Raw genomic sequence first — 14,995 nt, 5'->3', positions numbered from 1 at the left:
CAAATAATTAACAATTATATTTACAAAAAAGTGTATTTATTGCAATGTGTATATGTTAAATTTCTAAATGCAAATATAACAGAAAACCATAAGTTTGCTTCTACCTCTAAAGTTGCAACTTGTGCTATGCTCTCTACAACTTTGAGTCCCCTACGCCGGCTAGTCAATTGGAATCCAACACAGACATCGCTTCGTCCTTCTCCTCCTGCAGCTCTGTGCCCGTGACGTTTAGTTTGCCCTTGGCAAAGTCAGTAATGGGTAGATTGTCAACAATCTTCCATTGTTTGTTCTTGATTTCAACGGGGAACGAGAAGACCACACCCTTGGGAGAGCCATAGCTGCCATCGGAGAAGACACCCATGGAGACAAACTTGCCAGGTGCAGTGCCGTTCCACCAATCGTGCATATGGTCGCAGGCGGCCTTGGCAGCCGACATGGCTGACGACATTTTGCGGGCGCCAATTACAGCAGCACCACGCTTTTGCACAGTCTCAATGAATGAGCCTTGTAGGTAAGCGTTGTCATTAACAGCTTGCGCAATGGGTTTCCACTCGCCATTAATGAGAATTGTTCCTTGGCTGGCATCCGGATATTGTGTCGAAGAGTGATTGCCCCAGATGATTACGTTGCTAACGCTAGTAATGGGCACACCCATTTTGTTAGCCAACTGCGAAGCAGCACGGTTTTGATCAAGACGTGTCATCGCCGAGAAGTTTTCTTTGGGAATGGAGGGTGCGTAGTTTGAGCAAACCAACGCATTGGTGTTGGCTGGGTTGCCCACAACCAGCACCTTAACATCCTTCTTGGCAACCTTGTCCAAGGCTTCACCTTGGACTTTGAAGATTTTCACGTTAGCGGAGAGCAAATCCTTGCGCTCCATGCCCTCCTTGCGTGGCATGGCACCCACCAGGAATGCTGCAGAAACATCCTTAAATCCAACAAGTGGATCAGTTGTGGGCACCACTTCACGGAGCAGTGGCAATGCACAATCAGCAAGTTCCATAACAACACCTTCCAGTACTCCAACCATTGGTGGTATGTCCAACAAGTGCAGTATGAGTGGCTGATCCTTTCCAAAAACTTCTCCCCTCGCGATCATGTAGAGCAAGGAGTAAGCTATCTGACCAGCAGCTCCCGTCACAACAACACGAATAGGTTCAGCCTAAAAATACAAATGCAAATAGTTAAAAAAGATTAGTTTTAAATTATTTTTTTACAAGAGTATAAGTTAATAATCATTTTTATTTGAATAAAAAGTGCATACCATTGTACTTGTTGTTCTGTAATTCTTTTGTCAACGCACGATGTCGGTCATTTTATACAATAGTTCATGCTCAAAAAATTCTTATTCGATTCATAATAAGGGGCTAACTGGTTTAACATATTTTGGAAAGGGCTTATCGTCAGTCTCTGATAACCTTTTGTTCATTGAACATGTTTCAAGGTACAAAAAATATAAAAAAAAAAACGAACGGACAAATTGACCACATAGTGATAAGAGTATAAACATTTACTTATGCAATATTCTTCTTTATGCAGTGTCAATTAGCAAAGTGCTGATGTGGGCTTAAAAAATCGTTAGACATGTACAATGTACTAGATTGCGATTTTACAAAAGCACAAATGGAAGAAGGAGGGAATGAAAGAGATGGCGTCTCAAGTGCAATTTATTTGTGGAAGGCTGCTGCATGATTGCGGGTGAAAGGGATCATAATCGGACATTCCGCTTTGCCCAGATGCATTCTATATGCGTATACTACATACATACATACATATGTGTGCATATGGGAAAATATTGCTACTATGACTTTTTATATTTACAGCAATTTAAATTGTCTGTGTGTGCGTGTGAGCCCACATACACAGCATAATTTTAATTTGTATTTACAAACGCGTTTATACATATATTCATATTCACTTTCATATTTTCTACGTATTGTATTGTGTAATTTGTTGTTGCTATAGTTTTTTCTCCATAGTTTAAGGTCAAATGAATGTTATCTTCACACATAAATCTGTTTAAAAGTTTATTATGCAAAATATTAATATTCTCTGCATAGACTTTGTATTAGCATGTTTTCTATGTATTATCACAAATTAAGAGTATATGTAGTATATTCACTACAATTTTGTTTTATATATATATTAAAATATAATTTAACTTACCATTTTTACCGCTTTCGAAATTATTCCAGCTGCGTTAGCTTAAATTTGCAAACTTAACAGTGCTGTCAGAATATACAAGGTTTAAGTAGCTAAAGCGAAGAAATTGCTAGAAATTGTAAAAAAAAAACGCTAAAAACGAAACTAAAATTGCTAGTTTTTTTAAATTAACCTTGAAAGATAATATATAAAACATAAATATAATATAAAATAAATATAAGGAAATAAAATATTAAATGCTTCCCGAAGAGCAGTTCAGAATCTGTTCCATATTTTACAATTTTAAAAAATCTAGCTATAAAACTGTTAAAATGGTATCACTGAAACTTATTTATATAAAAAAGTGTGACCAAGAAGTCTATTTACCAGAGTTATCGCAAGTCGATATTTAGACGATCGAATATGTTTTAATTGTGAGACCCAATTTACTTCACCATTGCCGTATTGTTGAAATAAAATACATCGATTTCAATGCCATCGTACATCTTATAACGAACTTCCATATGAAGTTTACCAATTTACTTCTAAAAAAGTTTTACCAGAATACCATTGGATCGTCCTTCCTACCCATTCAACTAAGTTAAAAAACAGCTTTTATATTTATAGACTTTCATTTACAACTATATCGAAGTTAAACGTTAAACTATATACACATTGATAAATTTATATACAACATTTAAGAATAATATTAGATTTTATCTAATGACACTCATTGAAATAATTGGTATATGCGTATGAATATGAATGCACACACAAACAAATATTCGCTTTTCTTTATTTAGGCTGTGCCATAGCCTTAAATGTACATCATCTCAGCCATAGATGACATCTTCTTGGGAATGTGGACCATAGTATCGAAGTAGCTAGCCAACTCCACAATGGTGACATCGTCGCAATTCCTTGGGTTTGACGCTATGCTGCTTGCCTCCTGGGAGCATGATAGTGTGGCACCGGAGGTTACGACGGGCCGTTCCCGATCACGCTCTTTCCAATCAACGGGTGGACCATCTCCATCATTTGCAGACAGAGTTTCCCGTATAGCTTCTGGAGTATCCTTCTGCCAAATGGTGAAGTTTTTGGACGATTGCCAGGTATTCGATTTAGACTCATCTAGCAAACTGTTGCATTCGCTTATTAAATCACGAAAGCTGCAAATACCATTTATACTGGATCTAGAATTTGGATTATTTCGAGCTTTATGAATATTTGTGCGACTCTTTTCATCAATATTCAAAGGATCTGAACGACGTGTGCGAGCAACAAATGCAGTTTTAGTGTGTGCATTGTCAGTTAATATTCGTAATATTGGCTCGCGTAATAAATTTCGCTTTGATGCTGTTAGACTGTTTCGCTTTAGTTGTTGTTTGTGCACTCCGTTCAAGCAGCGCAAAGGATTTAGTGTTTCAAAGGTGTCCGCGCTGACCTCGGGGTCTAGTTTCTTGTTGTGAAAATCATCAATGTTGCTTTCTGATCTTCTTCGTATGCGCCTGCTGAACATTATTTGCTTTGTGTTCGCATTTCTAGAAGGATCTGCACTTTGGCCAGGCCCACCGCTGGGACTGTTATTTAGACTGTAAAATGGATTTCTGTCACGCAATTTAATATGCGTGTGTTTTGATGTTATTTTTAGTTTATCCAAATCAGCTGGCAACTCCTCTGTAGACATTTTACTTATTGTTTTTTTTTTACGCGTTGCGTTGTTGGCTAATATGTTTTTGTTTCATTAAGCGCGTACACAAATGATCTTAATCCCATGACACTGTTTTCGAATTTTTGTCTCTTTTTCCTTTCTTTTTTGGTTGCTTTTGTATTTTTTTCTTATTCTTTATTATTTACTGTTTTTTCGACAAAAGTGTTGGTAATCGCTTAAACAATGACTGAGTTGTTAGGGATGGTATAAAAAAGTCAAATAACCCAATGTCATCAAGTACTTGTTGGAAAAACATAATATACCCTTAAAAAGCTTCAACAATTTATCCATAAATATCCAAAATAGTTTTTTCAACCACATATGTATATGATGTTCAATAAGCTGAATTCAAAACATATTTGATTGAGATAAAATCATTTTTTTAACATCTATGTTATCGATAGTGGTAGATGATTTTGCAACTCTACCTGCGAAGTACATAAATGTCGATTAATGTGAATTTCACATATGAATGTGTTTTTCAATAGACATTAAATTTTAGGCGTTCTCAAATCGTAAAATTTGATACATAGAAACTGTGGAAAATTTGCAAATGTGCATTTAAGTAAAAGCTAACGTAATTGGTAGCTGGCCGAAGATATGCTGAGCCAAGTTATAATGCTTAAGGTAATTTTATATAATCTGTGAACTGTGCCTACTTTCTTATGCGCATACATATATACACACATATGTATGGCTAAATATATTAAAGTGTACATATGTATGTATATACAATATGCATACACAATTTTTTTACGTGTAAGTTTTTCTATTTTTCAAATGCGAAGAAAGGCAGACGTGTGCGACTGAGACATTAAAATATATAATATTTGATCGATAGTGCTGTGGCAATACTTATAAGAAAAAAAAAAAACAAACGTTTTCTGATTCATATGTAATGTATGTAATGAAAGACTGTTGTGACATACTTACATTCAAAGGTAGATACCCATACATTGACATTAATATTTTTTACATTAACACACATGAATACATAGTTGGTTAATAGGATTGCATATATTTACATACTGCAGCATACATATGTACATACATATATACATGCAAGTATTTACAATTGCACAGTGGTATTGAGCAAATTATAAACAAATTATTAATTACATAAAGAAATGATTAACTTTGAACTGATGTTTAAGATAATGTATAAGTGAATAATTTTAAATAAAATAGTAAAACGAAAGATATGGTACATTTCAATATTTTAAACCTAATTTGAAAATATGTATTTCGTTATTACAGTGTGTACTGCTTTATCATGCGCAAGCTGTTTTCTAATAAGTTGACTAGGCTTTTTATTTTATTTTTATTTATTTTATTCTTTAATGAGACACCATCAGAAACCAATAATTATAATACGTACTGATAAGAAAAACTCATTGCTAAATTCTAAAGAAATGTATGCAGGTGAAAAATATGTTATTGTGACACAGATGGTTAGACACACGTGTTGAATTATTTCTTGTTAAAATTATTTACAAAATAAATATGTAATTTACAACGTTATTGCCAATTTATAATATAAATATAAGTTATTAAGCCCTACTTATAGGCTTAAAAACATAGTTTATTTACTAACAATTATTAAAATTATTTTGATTTGTAGATTTAATCAACCCGTGCTTGAGAAATTATTTGACATTCAAAAACAAAGGACAAAGTAAGTGCAAAGAATGATTATGACTCAAAGAAAATGATGAAATATGTATTTATGAATTTCGTCACACATTGCAGATGGGCGATGTTGATCCAGAAACACTCCTGGAGTGGTTGTCTATGGGCCAGGGAGATGAGAGAGATATGCAACTGATTGCCTTAGAGCAATTATGTATGCTGCTTTTAATGTCAGATAATGTTGATCGTTGCTTTGAAAGGTAATTTGTTGTAATTTGTATAAATATAATGTATTTAATTCTCATTTATTGTTGCTTTTTGCAGTTGCCCTCCTCGCACATTTTTACCAGCTTTGTGCAAAATATTTTTAGATGAGCTCGCACCAGAAAATGTGCTCGAAGTGACAGCACGCGCCATTACTTACTATCTAGATGTATCAGCGGAGTGCACACGCCGTATTGTAGCCATCGATGGTGCTATTAAGGCCATTTGCAATCGTTTGGTGGTCGCGGATCTATCGTCCCGCACCTCTCGCGATCTTGCCGAACAATGTATTAAAGTTCTGGAACTCATTTGCACACGTGAGGCAGGCGCTGTCTTTGATGGCGGCGGCTTGAACTGCGTGCTAACTTTTATTCGCGATTGTGGCTCGCAAGTGCACAAGGATACCTTGCATTCGGCCATGGCTGTAGTGTCGCGTCTATGCACCAAAGTTGAACCCAATTCGCCTTGCATTGAGAATTGTGTGGAAAGCCTCAGCACCTTGCTGCAGCATGAGGATCCCATGGTGGCGGATGGCGCATTAAAATGCTTTGCTTCGGTGGCAGATCGTTTTACCAGAAAGTGGGTGGATCCTGCACCGCTAGCAGAGTATGGCTTGGTTAAGGAGCTATTGAAACGCCTGGAGAATGCAGGCGGCGGCACGAACAGTAATCTTCTATCCACACCCAAGTTGGGCGCACCTCAGCCCGTGAGGAGCAATGCGGACAGAGCAAATGAGAATGTTACAGCAAATGCAAGCAATAAAGTTCAGTCCACTGATGCAGTGCGCTCTCCGCAATCTATATCCACTACAATCTCATTGCTGTCGACGCTTTGCCGCGGCTCCCCAGCTATAACGCGTGATATTTTGCGCTCTCAGCTACCCGATGCTATAGAGCGTGCACTTAAAGGCGATGAGCGTTGCGTGTTGGACTGCATGCGATTTGCCGATCTCTTGTTGCTTTTGTTATTCGAAGGGCGTCAGGCGCTGAATCGCGGTGCTAGCTGCAGTCAAGGACAGTTGGCGCCGCGTCCAAAGCGCACAGACTCAAATACAGATCGCACACACAGGCAGCTCATCGATTGCATACGCTCCAAGGATACGGAGGCTCTGCAGGAGGCAATCGAAACCTGCGGCGTTGATGTCAACTGCATGGATGATGTTGGCCAGACGCTTTTGAATTGGGCATCTGCTTTTGGCACGCTGGAAATGGTGGAATATCTGTGCGAAAAGGGCGCGGATGTTAATAAAGGACAGCGCAGCTCTTCGCTGCATTATGCTGCCTGCTTTGGGCGTCCGGGCATAGCGAAGATTTTACTTAAATTTGGCGCTTATCCGGATCTACGCGATGAGGATGGCAAAACACCGTTGGATAAAGCACGCGAACGCTCCGACGATGGACATCGTGAAGTTGCGGCTATACTCCAATCCCCTGGCGAATGGATGTCCTCAGGAAATATGCTGGCCAACAAGGATGGGCAAACATACACTATGATTGAGCCACGTGGTGATCCCGAAATGGCGCCCGTTTATCTAAAACTGCTGCTGCCCATACTCTGTCGCACCTTCCAAGGCACCATGTTGGGCAGTGTGCGACGCGCTAGCATGGGCCTGATTAAAAAGATTGTACAGTATGCTCATCCAACTGTGCTCAAGAGTCTGTGCAAAAAATCCACGGATGAGGCCACCACATCAGTTGCAGCGCAAAATGTGGGTAACTTGCTTACTGAAGTTATTGCGAGTGTTTTGGATAGCGAGGTGAGTTTTATATATTTATACATCTAAAAATATTTTTTAATGTTAATAAATCATTTGCAGGATGACGAAGATGGGCATTTAGTAATTTTAAACATAGTCGAGGAGCTTATGTGTAAGACTCAGGAGGAGTTTCTCGAGCATTTTGCCCGACTGGGCGTTTTTTCAAAAGTTCAGGGTCTTATGGATCCCGAGGCAGATACACAGCTAACAACAGCAGCAGCTGCGACACCAGTTGCAGTTGCATCTCCGGAGTTGCCTGCAGGTCCAAGATGCTCCAGCTTGTGCATGCCACAAAGAAACTCGCCAGGCAAGTAGCCTATCCTTTATATCAAAAAACAATTATTAGAAAGCTTTCATTATTAGATGATTCGATAGAGGATGCTAAGGAGATTCTACAAGGCAAGCCCTATCATTGGCGTGACTGGAGCATTTGTCGTGGACGCGACTGTTTGTATGTGTGGTCGGACTCGGCTGCTTTGGAGCTGTCCAACGGCTCAAATGGCTGGTTCCGCTTTATACTGGATGGCAAGCTGGCCACCATGTACTCCAGCGGTAGCCCGGAGAATGGCAATGATAGTTCTGGTGAGACTCAACTCTTGCACTTTTATACACTTTGACAATTGCTCAAAAAATGTCTGTCAGGGTGTATATCAAAGTCGATTACATTCCACTGTAGCCTTACTCTTCTTTCACTTTATCTTCCATTGCTAACTGGTAGACCTAATTGCACTTGCAGAAAATCGTGGTGAGTTCTTGGAGAAACTAGTGCGCGCACGGTCCAGCGTAGCTGCTGGCACACCCTCGCAACCCATATTGCCCACAGTCTGTGTCCTGCGACTTGTTGATTTTAAAATGTCAATAATTAAATGAACTTTTGCATCTTTCTCTCTCTGTTGATTTTTAAATTTGAAAATATTTAAATAGCAAGCCTCGACTACTTCTATGCCTCCTGCTGGGATAACTGGCCACACTGCCTTGGCAAGAAACAAATATACATATTATAATGCATGACTGAAAGTCACAACTCAACTTAAGCAGCTAAGCCGCCTTCTGTTGTCGAAATCACCCCACTACAATAGCAAAATCGAGCATCCTTCAATTGCCCGCCAAAAGTATCCTCTGCAGGGGGGCGCTCAATACGACGCTACCACTACAATTACTTACGCGACTTGTTGGTAGGAATTGGCTTGCTGCGACGCGCAATAAGCCCGAATCAGCTTGCAATACACAACACGAAAGGTCATTAGGTGCACTATATTGCAGGAGAAATTGCAGGGATCAAATATTTGAAAAGCAACAGGCAACAAAACACCTACTTTCCACCGCCGAGACCCGTTCGAGCTTGCGCAGACTTCGCTTATCCGGCTGGTTCCACAGAGAAAAAGAAAGCTTGCAATTAAATCCAAAACTACTTGAATTGTGCTATAAAGAGAATACAGAAAGTCGAATTTACAGAGAGCGCACGAGGTGTATAAATACAATTTCAATTTTCAAGTGCGAGCCAAGATGTGCACGTGGCGCCTGTGAGTGAATCTCTACGCAACTAGAGTTAAGCAAATAACAATTTGGGGCATATAGAAGAAGCAACGTGCACGGAGGCAAAACAACTAGGCGCATACTTGAGACAGCCTTGACCAATCTATCGCAGCTTATACATGAGGACGGCGTTGTGAGCGCCTATGAAATGCATTCCTCGGGGCTAGTGCAAGCCTTGGTTGCCGTGCTGTCGAACAACTACTGGGAAACGAATCTCTCTAGATGCAAGACCAATCAAATGCTGAAGCAGCGCATTGAAATCTTCAAGAAATGCATTTTCGAGCCAGGCAGCGATGACAAAAAGAACACCGCGAGCATGTTAATACAAAAGCTGGTGGCTGTGCTGGAGAGCACAGAGAAGCTGCCCGTTTATCTCTACGATGCACCAGGCACAGGCTACGGACTGCAGATCTTGCAGAAGCGCCTGCGCTTTAGGTTGGAGCGTGCTGCCTGCGAGAGCACGCTCTTTGATCGCACTGGACGCACTTTGAAAATCGAGCCCCTTGCAACAGTGGGACAATTGGCTAAATATTTACTCAAAATGGTGGCTAAACAATGGTATGATCTGGAGCGTTCCTCGTATTTATTCTTGAAAAAACTACGCGACGCAAATCAACAGTTCACACACACTTTCGACTTTGATGAGGAGGGTCTTATGTTCTACATTGGCACCAATGCCAAGACCTGCGATTGGGTCAACCCAGCACAGTACGGCCTGGTGCAGGTCAGCAGCTCTGAGGGCAAAACACTGCCCTATGGCAAGCTGGAGGATATTTTGTCGCGCGACAGCGTCTCGCTTAATTGTCATACAAAGGATAATAAGAAAGCCTGGTTCGTTATAGATTTGGGTGTCTATATTATACCCAGCGCTTATACCTTGCGCCATGCACGCGGCTATGGACGCTCGGCTCTGCGCAATTGGCTGCTGCAGGCCTCCAAGGATGGCGTCAGCTGGATAACCTTGATTACGCATGTGGATGACAAGAGCCTGGTGGAGCCGGGCAGCACGGCCACTTGGCCCATTGTCTGCGCTGCTGAGGAGACCAAAGGCTATCGTCATATAAGAATACAGCAAAACGGACGCAATGCTTCGGGACAAACGCATTATCTCAGTCTGAGTGGCTTTGAAATCTACGGCCGTGTGCTGGGCGTTTGCGATGACATTGGCAAGACGCTCAAGGAAGCGGAGGCCAAGACCAGGCGAGAGAGGCGTCAGATACGTGCGCAGCTGAAGCATATTACCAGCGGCGCTAGAGTAGTGCGTGGCGTTGACTGGCGCTGGGATGACCAGGATGGTGTGGGCGAGGGCACCATAACGGGCGAGATACACAATGGCTGGATTGATGTCAAGTGGGATCATGGTGTGCGCAATTCCTATCGCATGGGCGCCGAGGGCAAGTACGATTTAAAGTTGGCCAACTTTGAGAACGTTTCAGTGTTTGAGGGCGTGAATGCAATGCCACCCAAGAAGGTAGACAAATCGCATGCGCTAACATCGCGTAAATCGAGCTCCACGCCATCGCTGCCCGAGGCCACAGAGATAAATCGCAATGCAGATGAGGCCTCCAATCAAACTGTGTCCGCAGACAATCTTGCATGGAAACAAACTGTGGAGACCATTGCCGAGAATGTTTTTGTTCAAGCTAAATCCCAAATAGCTGCAAGTCAGGCGCAAGCAGAGCAGCTGAATAGCGAAAGCAGCTCGGAGCAAACTCTGGCGCCCAAATCGAATGCGCCCTCTCCCTTGATACGCGAACTGGAGCATATAGCAGATCTCTCCAACATAAACAACTCCATGCCGGCCATAAATGCCAACATAGCCGCTGACCTGGCCACCATAACCGAAGGCTTGAGCATTACAGATATTTCCAAGCAGCACAACACAGCCAAACCTGCTGAAGCGAGGGTAGGAGAGGCTGCTGCCCAGAAGCGCGCGACCAACTTGGAAGAAAATAATAAAATGAATGCAACAAATGCGGTAAATAATCTGGCCAAAGGGCTGCTCATCAATTTGCGTCAGAGTGCAGCTAGCGTAGGAGCAGGCGCGGCAGCTGGCGCAGCACAGTTGCCCAGTGAGACGCGTGAGATGCTGGATAAGATGCGTGATTGTGTGGACATGATGCGCAACAATACCAACAACATACTTTCAGCAGATGAGCCACAACAGTCGCAGTCGCAATCACAGGCTCCGGCAGCAGCAGCAAGAGCCAATGTGTCTGGTGGAGCAACTGCAGCAAAGGGAAATGCCAAGATGTTAATACAGCCGGGTACTTTGCAAAAGAGTGAATCAAATGCAGCTGCCGTGGAGCAATTGAAAGCAGATGAAACTCCAGCTGTCTCCGGTTATCAAGCGCAGGAGAACATAATGTCCAATGAAGCTGTCTCAGTGTCCAATCAAATGAGCATTAGCGTGCCCAACCTAACCACCACATCAGCTGCGGAGGCCAACTCCTCCAACGAAGTGGCCGTGCACACCGGATTCATGGAAACATTTGCAGCGATTGCCCGTCGTCGCACCTCGCAGGACACAAGCAACGAGAGCAACCAGTTGAACAATGCGCATGTGCATAAAAATGAGCACAGCAATCAAGCTGTTGCCGCCAGTTCCTTCTTTCCCCGTGGCCCCAACTCAGTGACCAGCTTGGTGAAGCTGGCCTTGTCCAGTAATTTCCATTCGGGCTTGCTAAGCACTGCGCAAAGTTATCCCAGTTTGTCATCCAACAATGGCTCCAATGCATCCGCAAATGCTGCCAACATGAAAGCCAGTCAGCAGCCCACATCCAGCATAAATCCCACACTTACCATGAGCTTGACTTCTACGTCGAGCGACAGCGAGCAGGTGTCGCTTGAGGATTTCTTGGAGAGCTGTCGTGCGCCTACTATGCTGGGCGATATGGAGGATGAGGATGATATGGATGAGGAAAACGATGAAGAGGAGAATGAGGATGAGTATGAGGAAGTGGGCAACACGCTGCTGCAGGTCATGGTCTCCAGAAATCTGTTGACCTTTATGGATGACGAGTCGCTGGAGAATCGATTGGCAGGCGTGAGCAAGCGCAAGTCCTGGGATGATGAGTATGTGCTCAAGCGGCAATTCTCGGCGCTAATTCCAGCATTTGATCCGCGTCCCGGACGCACCAATGTCAATCAGACTACAGATTTGGAAATATGTCCACCAGATGCGCAATTAGAAGCAGCGCAGCAAACGGGACAGGTGCAGCTGGAGCAGACAACGCTGGGTTTGAAGCTACGTGGCCCTGGCATGGGTGGCATACCCGATGTGGAAATTGATTTGGAAAATAGCGACTGGACTATATTCCGTGCTGTGCAGGAGCTGCTCCAAAGCAGTCAGCTGAACAAGAATGACAAATTCCGCAAGTTATGGGAGCCCACCTACACCATCGTTTATCGTGAGGTTAGTCCAACAGCAGAGGAGCACACTTATTTGGAAACGGATGAAGGACAAAATACGCCGGGCGTCTCATCCAGAAGTGGCGCTTCCACCTTGTCGCCCAACTCACCCGTACATGGCGGTCTCAGCTTGAATGATAATAATCTATGCTCCGTCGAGGATGTGCTGGATTTGCTGACCCAAATCAATGGCTTGAATCAAAAGGATATTGAATTGCAGCAGGTTGTTGATCACACTTCGTTGCTTCCCGCTGAGCTGTTTATGAGCAAAAAGATAACAAACAAATTGCAGCAGCAAATACATGATCCTCTCGTGCTCTCCAGCAATGCGCTGCCCAACTGGTGCGAGGATCTCAACCAAAGCTGTCCGTTTTTGTTCCCATTCGAGACCAGACAATTGTATTTCAATTGCACAGCCTTCGGGGCCTCACGCAGCATTGTCTGCTTGCAATCTCAGCGCGACATTTCCGTGGAACGCCAAAGAATACCCATTATGAGTCCTAGGCGCGAGGATCAGCATGACTTCCGCGTGGGACGCTTGAAGCATGAGCGTGTCAAAGTGCCGCGTAATAAGGACTTACTAAAATGGGCCATGCAGGTCATGAAGGCGCATTGCAATCGCAAATCTGTTTTGGAGGTGGAGTTTTTGGACGAAGAGGGCACGGGACTGGGACCAACGCTCGAGTTCTATGCGCTGGTGGCAGCTGAAATACAACGCTCTGATCTATGCATGTGGCTCTTTGATGACGAGCTGGCAACTGAGGATAAGCATGATACCCAAGTGGAGCCAGACCTTAAACCCATAGGCTATTATGTTAACAGGCGTGAGCACGGACTGTTTCCCGCACCTTTGCCCCAACAATCGGAGCTATGTGAAAGTGTTTGCAAGTATTTCTGGTTCTTTGGCGTTTTCATAGCCAAGGTGCTGCAGGATATGCGCCTTGTGGATATGCCGTTGTCCAAATCGTTTTTGCAATTGCTTTGCCACAACAAAGCGTTAACGCGTAGCGACATTAAACTCAAGTCGGATAATTCGACGCCAGCTGCTCTACGCGCCATTGTTTACGCAGTACAGATCTTACTATCCTTGACCTCCAACTAATGCGCATCCAACTGGTTTGTGCATATCAGCATGGAACTCAAGGAATCGATCCTACACGCTGTCAGTTATAATTGAGTGGCAGGATTTGTTGCAGCGCAGCAACATTAATTGGTGTAGCTTAACTGTGAACAAGTTGAATGATTGGTTTCAGTGCTGACAAGAATAATATTGAGTTCTTTGGAGGATTTGGCGTAACATTTTACTTACTTGCCAGTGTGCGTTTTGCTATGATATGCCGAGTCTTTGCCCATGGCGCTCGGTGAAGTCATTAATAATCTGGAGGCGTATTGCGAACTCCTGCTCAACTTTATGTTACACGATGGCATTGCCAAGCAAATGCAGGCCTTTCATGATGGTTTTTGTGAAGTGTTCCCTCTGAACAAGCTGGCCGCATTCAATCCGACGGAGGCACGCATGATGATATGCGGTGATCAGTGCCCGCAGTGGAGCCGTGAGGATCTGATGGCATATACTGAGCCCAAATTAGGCTACTCTAAAGACAGGTACAGTAAAGCGTATGCATTTGTAAAAACAATTTTAATTGACATGCATTTTTGTATATTTATAGCCCCGGATTTTTACGTTTTGTTAACGTACTTTTAAGCTTAACGGGTCCTGAACGCAAAGCCTTTTTGCAATTTACCACAGGCTGTAGCAGTCTACCTCCAGGCGGTTTGGCCAATTTGCATCCTCGACTCACAATCGTGCGGAAAGTCGACGCTGGACAGGGTAGTTATCCATCGGTTAATACGTGTGTCCACTATTTAAAGCTTCCTGACTATCCGTCCGAGGAGATATTGAAGGAACGCTTGCTGACCGCAACTAAGGAGAAAGGCTTTCATTTGAATTAAAATAATTTCTATTTTCATTGTAATGTTAACACACACAATATGAACTTGTTTTTGAGTTTTGAAATAATTTTTAAACTCTGTAAATACTAAACGTTCTATGAATTAACAATTCCATATATTGTCCGAAATATTGTTACAGATAAATTATTTAAAAATTTAAAATGATCCAAATTACTCACGCATAGTTTGAGGTCTCCCTTAGCACATACATACATATACTTAAACATATATATATATACATATATAATAATAATAATATGCCTATCGTATTGAATAGCACTCTGAAGTTTTCAAAACAATTATATTTGTAGGTTGCTTAAATGTTGTTTATTCTTATATCACTAACATATTTAAAGAAAACCAACAATGCTTCGAATAGACCCAAAAACGTTAAACGGACACATCGATTTCGTTTATTAATAAAAATGAAACAAAATTTTAATGGGTGTATTATTGAAATAATGTCTACAACTAAAAAGTTGGTTAGCAACTCGCAGTCAAACATTTTGGCGACTTATTGCACTTGTGCACTGATTTCGATAATAAATGTTTCGATACAATTTGCTGAATAGTCATCGATGTATCGACTTGTT

The 14,995-nt window shown here is 42.3% G+C and overlaps 3 protein-coding genes across 3 annotated transcripts; 1 reads left to right on the top strand and 2 right to left on the bottom strand.

Moving 5' to 3' along the window:
• Window positions 1-20: 20 nt before the first annotated feature.
• Window positions 21-2,185, bottom strand: LOC108607476 (malate dehydrogenase, cytoplasmic). The gene is made up of 2 exons (XM_033293518.1): window positions 2,166-2,185; window positions 21-1,161 (listed from the first exon to the last, which is right to left on the bottom strand). The coding sequence occupies exons 1-2, from the start codon at window positions 2,167-2,169 to the stop codon at window positions 164-166; spliced, it is 1,002 nt and encodes a 333-aa protein (XP_033149409.1). The 5' UTR covers window positions 2,170-2,185; the 3' UTR covers window positions 21-163.
• Window positions 2,186-2,853: 668 nt separating this feature from the next.
• On the bottom strand, window positions 2,854-4,014 carry LOC108607477. The gene has a single exon (XM_017998316.2). The coding sequence runs from the start codon at window positions 3,827-3,829 to the stop codon at window positions 2,960-2,962; it is 870 nt and encodes a 289-aa protein (XP_017853805.1). The 5' UTR covers window positions 3,830-4,014; the 3' UTR covers window positions 2,854-2,959.
• Window positions 4,015-4,342: 328 nt separating this feature from the next.
• On the top strand, window positions 4,343-14,830 carry LOC108607472 (E3 ubiquitin-protein ligase Ufd4). Its single transcript, XM_033293521.1, is given in 10 exon segments — window positions 4,343-4,480; window positions 5,475-5,528; window positions 5,603-5,742; window positions 5,807-7,502; window positions 7,563-7,809; window positions 7,866-8,084; window positions 8,239-8,356; window positions 8,710-8,782; window positions 8,785-14,054; window positions 14,120-14,830. Coding segments are annotated over 8 exon segments (8,046 nt in total). The 5' UTR covers window positions 4,343-4,480; window positions 5,475-5,528; the 3' UTR covers window positions 14,403-14,830.
• Window positions 14,831-14,995: the final 165 nt, after the last annotated feature.

The sequence above is a fragment of the Drosophila busckii genome, chromosome 2L, assembly GCF_011750605.1.
Source record: "Drosophila busckii strain San Diego stock center, stock number 13000-0081.31 chromosome 2L, ASM1175060v1, whole genome shotgun sequence".
NCBI lineage: Eukaryota > Metazoa > Arthropoda > Insecta > Diptera > Drosophilidae > Drosophila > Drosophila busckii.
The sequence above is the reverse complement of the archived record's forward strand: the minus strand, read 5'-3'. Positions and strand labels throughout refer to the sequence as shown.